This window comes from Salvia splendens, chromosome 5 (assembly GCF_004379255.2).
Source record: "Salvia splendens isolate huo1 chromosome 5, SspV2, whole genome shotgun sequence".
Taxonomy (NCBI): Eukaryota; Viridiplantae; Streptophyta; class Magnoliopsida; order Lamiales; family Lamiaceae; genus Salvia; species Salvia splendens.
This window is the reverse complement of record NC_056036.1, coordinates 40050608-40060917: the sequence shown is the minus strand read 5'-3', so window position 1 is coordinate 40060917 and position 10310 is coordinate 40050608. Positions and strand designations below refer to the sequence as shown.

Here is a 10310-nt window from a genome sequence, read left to right as displayed (position 1 = left end):
TGGAATTAATTTGGCATTTGCATTACTGTTTTGTAGTTTACCTGGACGTCATACGCACATTGCATACTATCTGACTACTGCATTGATGTGAATGGATGCTCTTTGTGCGAAACCTACTTGGTATGTTGGGCCTATGTCGAGGCACATGAGCCTGGACGAGTGCGGCGACAGTTCAATCGGTATCAGGATATACCTCAGTATGTAGACATGATGCTAAGGAACGCCGATCATTTGGGCAAAAATGATCGGCGTAGTAAGAAGGGCAACAACTGGGCAAACACGCATCAGTTCTACATTGGGGAGTGAGACATGTGGTACGAAAGGTTCCAAGTTGCCGAATACGCAGCACCGATGTCCATGAATAGTCCCATGAGCCCGGGGTATATGGCGTGGTATAACAGGATTACCGTGACATACCTGACTCAGCCTGGGGCACGGGCCACTGCTGGGATGAACGAGTCGGCTGCTTCGATGAGACTATTTGTAAATTTGTTATATTAAACTATATGCTTTCATGTGATATAGATTGTTTCGTATTGAGGGTTTTATCAATTTTTTGTCTAGGTTGAGGGTTTTCAGCAGGTTTTCCATTTAATTACGGAAGACGAAATGGACCCACGAGTGCGCCAGATTCGAGAAATTGTTAGGAATGTCCTCGAATCTACGAACAACGCTGATGTCATGGAGTACCCAGCTTCTCAACATCAGAATGTGGTCATGCCTTATCAACCAGAAGTAGTTCCACGGCGTTGTGGAGTGCCTGGTGTTCGGACTGGGGGATACGGCTACACAAAGCAGTTTAGGATGTCCCAGCCGCATCCCGATTATGTAGCACCAGAGCCGCAGTATCAAGAGCATGACCCACCCCAGTGGTATTCATACCCGGCGCATGAGTCTCAGTCACAGTGGGAGCGTCCCCTGTATTCTTCTAGCCAGCCTGAGCCCGATTGGAATCGTCGCCCATATTCACAAAGCCAAGACGTGCCGCAATGGAGTGGGGCCCGAGCGTCGGTCGATTCCTTCTTCCAGAATTATCAGATCGTGCCTCCTGTACAAGCTGAAGAAGAGGACGATGATGAAGGAGAAGAAGAAAGTGACAACATTGTCGAGGCACATGAGGAAGAAGACGTTGTTCAGAGCATCCATGTCCAACCTCGACCAATTGCGGAGGGTTCATCACGCGGCGGGGTTGAGAAGCTCGTGAGCAAAGTGTACAAGAGACTGTCAACGAGGAAGAACAAGGGGATTGAACCGTCTAAATACACTCTGTCGTCGTATAAGTAGCATGCAATGGATAATAGTGTATGAACAATTGTGGTTGTTTTTGCTGACTTTTCAGTGAATGGACTTCAAGATTATAATTGTGATTGTTGCCTACTAATTAATCAGGGAGCTTACTTTGTTAAAATTTTTTAATTATCATTATTTATTTGTGACATGCAACAGTAATGCAAAATGCATCATTTGTCCATATAGTTAATAGTTTAAAATCGGAGCTTAACACAAGTTATTACCCAATCACTTTTGTTATTTAATATTAAGCAAGTTATTACCCGGATGAAATGTGTAACCCGTGTGGACTCCAGAACTAACACCCGGCCGGGTGAATTTTCAGTTGCAAAACACCCGGCCGGGTGAAATGTGTAAGCCGTGTGAACTCCAGAACTAACACCGGGCCGGGTGAATTTTCAGTTGCAAAACACCCGGCCGGGTAAAACGTTTAAGTCATTCGTGAAATTTAAAAAAAATAAAAGACGCATGAGAGAGATGCGTCTCTCCCTAATACGCATGACCCTCATGCGTCGTTTAAAAAAAAGGAAAAAAAAGAGAGACGCATTACCCTCATGCGTCTTTATGAAAGACACATAATCGTCATCCGTCTCATTAAAAGGAGACGCATGAGGGTCATGCGTCTCTCCCAAACCCGGAACAAAAAAAAAGTCTAGTACAAACACGGAATGATATCTCTATTCTAGCGCAAAAAAAAAGAAAAAACCCGCTGAAACCGCTGTGTGTGTCCATTTTTACCCTTTGGAATTCTCCAATCGAAGCAACCTTCGCTCCCGATTGATGGTGTGGAACTCTGGTTCGACACAAATTCAGGTGGTGTATACCCGATCGAAGCAACCGTCGCCCCCTTCCGTGCACAAGGTAAAGTGCACTTCTCCGACAGATGCAATTTCGATCTGTGGAGTTTTACCTGGATTAGGGTCCAATTCCCGCTCCAGTTGGTGATGTTGTGTTTGGCGACGGCTTCTTCGAGGGTCTGGAGGAGGACCAGCTCTGAGAGCTCAGTGTAGTGTGAGTCTAGGAGGCGACGAGGACGGAGTTGTTGGAATTGATCTGGGCGGTGGAGTTGGAGGGCTTGGCGAGGGTGAGATTGAGAAGGAAGAAGAGGGTTAGTTTAGTCATGGCCTAAGGCTTCTCAAGTCGAATCAAACGAGCTTAACCATCAACTTTGGAAAAGCCCATTTCCCTGAAAATAATTATGTGAGCTACCAGACAGGCCCTAAGAATTAGTTATCATACATATTTATATACTTATCACATACATTTATATGGCTACCACATCATTATTAGGAAATTTTAATTGACAACTTTAGGTATTCCCCGTATTATATTGGAATCAATTTTTACGATTAATAATCTATTCTTTTTTACTAACTTGTTCTGTTCAACGATCGAATAAATAAAAAAATTATCAAAATAAAAAACAAAGAACTTAGTTTAAATAGTACAGTAGTATACTGAAGAGTACACACACTATATATAAATACATTTACACAGAATCAATCAGACAGTTTTAAGTTTTAAACAAGAAGCCGAAGCTGAAGGCTCTAAAGAAAGAATCTCAGCCTCCGGCCGAGATAGAGAGAAGGTAGCGAGAGATGGCTCGACTTGTAATTTTGTCATTGTACAAAAATGAATCATTTTTTTCGTGAAAAATATACCATGCTATTTTAATTTTCAGAACGCCTAGGCAATTAATGTTCAGTGACAAGTGACTTTTTATGAAGATCATCGTAGTTTTGGTGATTTTTTTAGAGTTTTATGGCAAGATGCACAACTACGAGCTAACTTTCTCAATCCTTGATACAATCATATCTCTTAGGATCTTCTAATTATTTAGTTTTCCCTTATTCACCATATCTTTCCCATATTTGTTTAGATATTTGTTTCTTGTTCATTAAGTTAGGGTAGTAGTATTCTAGTATTATAAATATGAGAGCTTGTTATCATTTTATTAATTCAATGAATATATTATTTTCCACAAACTTGTCTTGAGTAACAAGAATATCATATTTCGTTTCCAAATTGTTGTTCATCGGAGAACGTCCGAAAATCAGCAATTCGTGAGCTTTCCTTCGAGCACGTCGAAGGTTCGATCACCTTATCTCTCCGAGAAGTTAGCCATCCGGCCTCGTTACGGAGAACGTCCGTAACAACTGGTGCTTTCATCCCGTACTCATCCTCCATATAAAAAAAACAGCCGCAGCACCACCATCACCGCCACGCCTAATCCTCCACCTTCTTCCTCCATAGCCCATATTTCACCAACCAAAAAAAAAATACCACCGAACCCTCCACTCCAACTTCATTTTTTCCCTTATTAGTTATGGATACTTACCACCAATATCAGCCCCCTCACCAGATACACTCAATGTTTGCAAAATTTGATCGCCTATTGGACATGATGGAATCCCGTATGGACGCAGTAGATCGGCGCGTGGAAAATCTTCATCGGAAACAATACCCCAGCCCACACCAATCTGGGCGGTCACGCAACATCTCCGACGGTTTTTTCAGCCGCCATCCGGAGGATGCAACCAATCGCTGCATTGGCTACCCTCGTGCACCTCCGCTGCGGGAGCCACCGCCACAGCGAACCCGCCGCAGCTATCTGCCCCTCAGTCAGCCGCCGCTCGCGCGCTCTAGTTCCAGCGGGTATACCGCCCGACAGTATGCCCACCAGCTGCCTCTCAACGCCTCCACCCCTGGGGACCAGTTCGTGGAGCAGGAACAGCCACCCCGATAGACGCATTGCGTGCGCAAAAGCCCTAAACCGGGTTGGTTTTCGCAGGAATCACACCAGCAGAGGTTTCTGCCTCCGAAAAAGCAGACTTGCTGGGACCTGCCAATCCCGAGACAGTATGTGGGGTCTCCAGTCTCTGACGCTCCACCGGCGCGCCAAACCTGGCGTTGGGATCAGCGTGAAACCCGCATTCGGCAGCGAGTGTTGGCTTACGAACCACCGCCCCCGACCGGCTGGCCTCCGCAACCACAACCGTCGTCCGTGCGCCAGCCCACCTGCTGGGACCCACAGGAACAGCAAGGATACCCACCACATGAACCACCACCACGGGTGGAACCCCTTGATCATGAGTGTGCCAAATTTCAACCTTTGTCGCAGCAACTGCAACCACATCGCTACGGGAATGAGGTTGATAAGGACAGGTGTTATGGAGAGGTCATTACTCACACATATTCCCCAACACTTGACGTGAGTTTGGGTAGCTATGTGAGTGGGTATGCAAATGAATTGACGGGCCACAAAGAAGTCGATTCTTATTTATCGAGTTTGGATGTTCAGATTGCATATTCATATTCAGACTGCGTTGATGATCGTGGTAAGGGTGAAGAGGAGCTTTGTGATTCAAAGGATTCCATATTCGAGACAACAGTCAAAGAAGCCATGGATCGTGGCTTGCCTAGTGAGAATAAGAGATCTAGGGAAAGTAGAGATGGCAGACCCGAAGACCAACAAGTTTCATCTTTTGTGAAAATCTTCATGTCTTGCAGCCTCGATATGAGTACAGAGAAGGAAGTAAAGACACTGTTGAAGGATGAAGAGGAGGACGATTACAATAATGAAGTGAAGAAGGTCGTCGCCTCACTCAGTGTTGTTCAAGTTCCATCCAAAAATGTTGTTGGAAATTGTTGGAGCAAGAAAGGATATGATGCTTACATCGGTTTGCGCATAATTGCTGGTGTCTATGGGGATTTGATTATCAGTGATGTTACAAGTATGATTCATCGATCAACCTCGCTCGATACCGATGCAAGGTTGATCCCTCCGCGCAATGACACGCTAGATCCGAACATTCTTGGAGGCGTGGACAAGCTTTTGCTTTCAACTCTCGTCAATGGTTCGTGGTTCCCACCTTGAGGACAAGGTGGATTTCAACCGTGGGGGAGTTGATACGATCATATCTATCATATCTCTTAGGATCTTCTAATTATTTAGTTTTCCCTTATTCACCATATCTTTCCCATATTTGTTTAGATATTTGTTTCTTGTTCATTAAGTTAGGGTAGTAGTATTCTAGTATTATAAATAGGAGAGCTTGTTATCATTTTATTAATTCAATGAATATATTATTTTCCACAAACTTGTCTTGAGTAACAAGAATATCATATTTCGTTTCCAAATTGTTGTTCATCGGAGAACGTCCGAAAATCAGCAATTCGTGAGCTTTCCTTCGAACACGTCGAAGGTTCGATCACCTTATCTCTCCGAGAAGTTAGCCATCCGGCCTCGTTACGGAGAACGTTCGTAACAATCCCACACACATGTTTAGTAACTGCGAGCGGACATCCTCGATAACTGCAATTCCGAGAACGTCTGGTCGTGCACTAGAGTGATAGAAGTCCATGGGTTCCATCCTAAAACCAATTGGTGATAGGAGGAGGGGCCCATGAGACTTATATACTATTTTCAGTTTTATCTTGACACCGATGTGAGACAGTTATATGTTATATTTTTAGTTTTAATTGCCAACATAGAGTACTATGGACAACTCATACCAGTCTGAACCAACATGAGTAATGTTTTTTTTTTCACGTTCAAGCATGTGATACTCTAGCTATTTGGCGAACTCGATTATTGCATTTGGATTCACGGAAGCGATTAAAATTTAAGTTATCTCTCAAATGTTTACAAAGAAAGATGGCATAAGGATTAAGATGGCATAAGCGATTAACTGCACATTTTCAGGATCCGCTGGAATAATTTCATGTTTACAAATAACGATGTCATGATCAACCAATGCTAGTCAAAATTTGAGTAAACAATTAATGAACCCCCAAAAAATTCACATAACATGTCAAAAATATCATCAATGAGCATGTCTGTCACAATCAAATTGGGCTTAGCTTTTACTCTTCGGCATACATCATTTTGCTGAAGCAATGGTACAAAAAGAAGAAAAAACAATTTCCAATAGATTTATGTTGAGTTTCTTCAAGCAAATGGTTAGCGAGCACCTAATTTAGGGCAACCAGCAGCGAGTGGCAAATCCAAATTTTCTACAGTTCGGAATGTTCTTGGCACCATCTTGTCGACGTAGAGTGTTCCATCTAGATGATCGCATTCGTGTTGAAAAATCCTAGCTTGCCACCCCGAAGCATCAACTTTGATTGCTTGGCCAAATCGGTCAAAACCTGTAACCTCGACCTCTGAGTGTCGTTCCACTATCGCTCTGAACCCATCAACGCTGCATATAAATGAATCCATCACATTTGAGCAAGACAAGGAAACGAAGACCTATGACTCTAGCATGTTTCAAGTAATATGTGGTGCGGACTGTCTATCAAGGTTCGAGCAAAATAAAATTGTCGAGTTCCAGCTGATGATGTCGCAAGTACACAAATAACGTAAGTATAATGTTCCCTTTTGTCTTACCTCAAACAGCCTTCGAAGAAGAAAGCACTTTGGTTGCCCTTCTTTTTCAACTTGGGGTTGATCAGAACCTGCACTAAAAGAGCCTTGGACTTCACCCTAAAATTGAGTCTCATAATCATATCAGCAGATGCTCGATTTGATATCTACATACCAGAAGATCAAAAGGTTGTCTGTTTTGTGCCTTGATCTCTTCCTTTGTTGTATATCTCATGTACCCTATTGTATCTTCCAGAACAATTATCTGTTTGCAGACAAACAGAAAAGGACTTTCAACTCTACCAATTCAACAAATGCAAACACAATTACGAGGAAAGATTAGTCCAATATTAGCTTATTAATCTGGACCAGACAATGTTATCTGACTTAGTGTTCGGTAGAAGTAACTGATAAGACGCGAGCACTCTCAACCCGTCTCTGGTTCATTATTCCTCCAATGCTTATAAATCTCGTCTCGGCCTTTTTGTAAGATTTTGATTTTGGTATTTGGTTCGATTTTTATTTGTATGTTCGGCAGGGGAAGAGGTAGCTGCGCTAAAGCGAAGTGGAAGCTGTGGCAGCCTATCGCACACAGCTCTCGGCTGTGTGTGTGAGCACGGCAGCAGTAGTGGCAGGTGGACAGGGCGAGTGTCCGGAAAGGACAAAAAACGTAATTATACGGCTTAATCTACTAAACAATCAAGGCTACAAAACACCTCACTAATTCTATAGTAGTATTCCTTGTTTTCAATTTTATCTATCAAACCAGCAGCATACTTTTTATATCTTGGTTTTAGCTCACCAGGGCTACCAAATGAGCCATTAGTAAAATCATGATTTTTCATATTTCTTCAACAATATGGAGAGATTAGAATAAAAGTGAATGTAATTGATGAACTATAACAGTTCAAAAATTTAAGGGATGAGAGGAAATCACAGCAAATGGTGCTGTGGTTGAAACGCACAATTTTGTGAATGAAACGCAAATAGTGCTGCATGTCTTTTTTATTCGTTTTTTATATGGTATGTTTAGTTAAGGGTTTACTTTTTATTATTTTCTTTCTATAACCATATTTTTGTTATATCATGTATATATAATATGTTTCTTTTTTATTATATACTATATTATAATATTAGATATTATGTTTAATAAGTTTATATTATGGGGTATGTAATATTTTTTATTTAAAAATTCAAAATACTTTAAAATTTAGTTAGAGCTTTAAATTAAAATGCTTATTATATATGTATATATAATATATGAGTTTCACTATATGCAAATTCACTCCTTATTGTAGAATCGCAGAATTAGACAACATTAGGTTTTTAGATCTAGTTTTTTATGGATGAGATGCGCAAATGTATAAATTATTTCCGCCTTCATCACAAGCCTATTTTACTTCAGCCTATGGCAAATAAGTCATAAATATTATGAGGATTTAACTTCATAACAGAATATATTACTTCATATATTACTTCATTCAAGTAGGTTTTTACTTCATTCCAATATGATTATTACTTCATTCCAGTACATACAGGTTGTTTCGCGGACGGAGACGTCAAGATAATCCCGTCGACGTTGTGATAGTCCCGAAATTCCACTATGACTACAAAATGAAGTGATAGCCTAATTGAAAGGTGTAATAAGCACATTGAATGATCTAATAAACTATTTGAATAAAGTATGTGTAGAAACATCTGAAGTCCTACTGGAATGAAGTAAATATCTTATCCAATGAAGTAATAACATTTTTAATGAATTAATAAACCTAATGGAATGGATTGTATTTTTTTAAAGTGAATAAAGTAAAAACCCAGTTCAATGAATTCAAATGAAGCATGTGTTGAATCATTTTAAAACCTATTGGAAGTAAGTAAAAACATAATGTAGTTTCAAGGTTTTACGTACTGGAATGAAGTAATAAACCGACTACAATGAAGTTGGGCTTGTAATGAAGGCCGAAATAATTGCGTATCTTATCAAAAAATTTGTTCGGTCTCTAAATTAGTTCGACATTAATCACAACTCTATAATATACTATCTATATTATGTAATCAATTATTTTGTTTAAATAATTTTATTTTTACACATACTTAATATCTAATCTTAATATAATAAATAAAAATATATAAAAAAAGAAAAGAAACATAGTATTAGTATATATTGAATAATACGTCGGAAAGCAAAACTATGCTTTATTGGCGTTTGATTAAAGGTTTGATAAACAGATCATATAAAAAAGAATAAAAAGGACATAGCATTATTTGCGTTTCATTCACAAAATTGAGCGTTTCAACCATAGCACCAAATGCTGTGATTTCCTCAACAGCAGCATATCTCATCCCAAACCGTACCTAATTTCTGCTCCAATTCAATCGAAGTCGTCCAATCCTACTAACTAACCTTTTCAAAACATATAATTCCATATTGTCACTACCTAGCTTAACAATTCCAATCAAATCACAAATTCACCCCCAATCTGAACAGCATTTTACTAAAATTTCAAATCATATCAATTTCATAAAAGAGGTGATTGAATTAATTCAGATGAAAAATGAGTACCTTCAAAGGGATGCCAATTTGCGGAGCAGCGAGGCCAACCCCAGGCGCCGCTCTCATCACCTTCACCATCGCATCTATAATCTTCTGGATCCGATCCGACCCGATTTCCTCGGGTCGAACCTCCTGAGCCGGTTCGTGGAGGACCGGGTCGCCGGCTTTCACTATCTCCGGCAGCACATCCTTCTTCTCGCGCATGCCCAGGAACCATCCGGCTCCGGCTTCCCAACCGGAGCTCCGGTTTCTGACAGGAGGTCCGAATGCGCCGGGTCGGGTCAGAATAGGCATCCGCGAAATGGGTTTGAAGTAGTGATGAGTTAAGGGAAGAATGCGGTGAGTGAATCTTTGAATGGATAATTCCATTGCCAAGCCAATTTCGCAGTTCTTTGGTTTGCATTTTATTTTATTGTTAAAAAATAAAAAATATATATATATTAGTACTACTATTCCATTTTTTGTGGGCTTTAGTTTCTTTTTAAACAAATCTTGTTTTCGCACTTGAATTTGAAATTACATTTTGATCTTGAGTTTCTTTCTAAAAAAATCTTATTTTTCCCACTATGATTAATCATTCAACTTATATTGTTACTTTGAATGAAGTTTTTGTATTGATCCTCGACCAATAATAAGTCATACCTCAGTAATATAATTTGTCCAATTTTCATACTGAAAATACCAGACCCATACGCTCAATTAGTCAATTAATTGTTACTAAATACTTTATTTAGTTGTTACTTGTTAGACCAAAGGTCCCATGCTAATTTTTGGACACTTCAACAAATAAGATAATTAAGTTAAAGATTTAAAATTATTCTATACTCAAAAATAGGATTAAATCATTGACCATTTAATGAAAATTGGATGAGTCACATATTACTTGATACTACCGTTTATTGTTATTCATTACTCATACAATATAGGAGTACTACTAGTATATTAAATTTTGTTATCTAAAAAAATTATATTTGTCGGGAAATTACACGTATTATGTTAAGATCGAGCGCCCAACGCGTTGGGTCGGCGATTGATCCGGCGGGGGGCGGCTGAGCGCGAGAATGATCTCGTCGGCAGCCTTAAGAGGGTTTCTTGAAT

General features: G+C 40.1%; 1 protein-coding gene across 2 annotated transcripts; it reads right to left on the bottom strand.

Moving 5' to 3' along the window:
* Positions 1-6091: 6091 nt before the first annotated feature.
* LOC121802175 (peptide deformylase 1A, chloroplastic-like) lies at positions 6092-9745 on the bottom strand. 2 transcript variants are annotated; one of them, XM_042201765.1, is made up of 4 exons: positions 9222-9745; positions 6834-6923; positions 6683-6765; positions 6092-6494 (listed from the first exon to the last, which is right to left on the bottom strand). In XM_042201765.1, exons 1-4 carry the CDS (start codon positions 9579-9581, stop codon positions 6254-6256), a joined length of 774 nt encoding a protein of 257 aa, XP_042057699.1. In that variant the 5' UTR covers positions 9582-9745; the 3' UTR covers positions 6092-6253. The 2 variants fall into 2 exon arrangements, with proteins under 2 accessions (XP_042057699.1, XP_042057700.1); XM_042201766.1 differs by having other exon boundaries at positions 6683-6750; positions 9222-9740.
* Between the last annotated feature and the right edge of the window lie 565 nt (positions 9746-10310).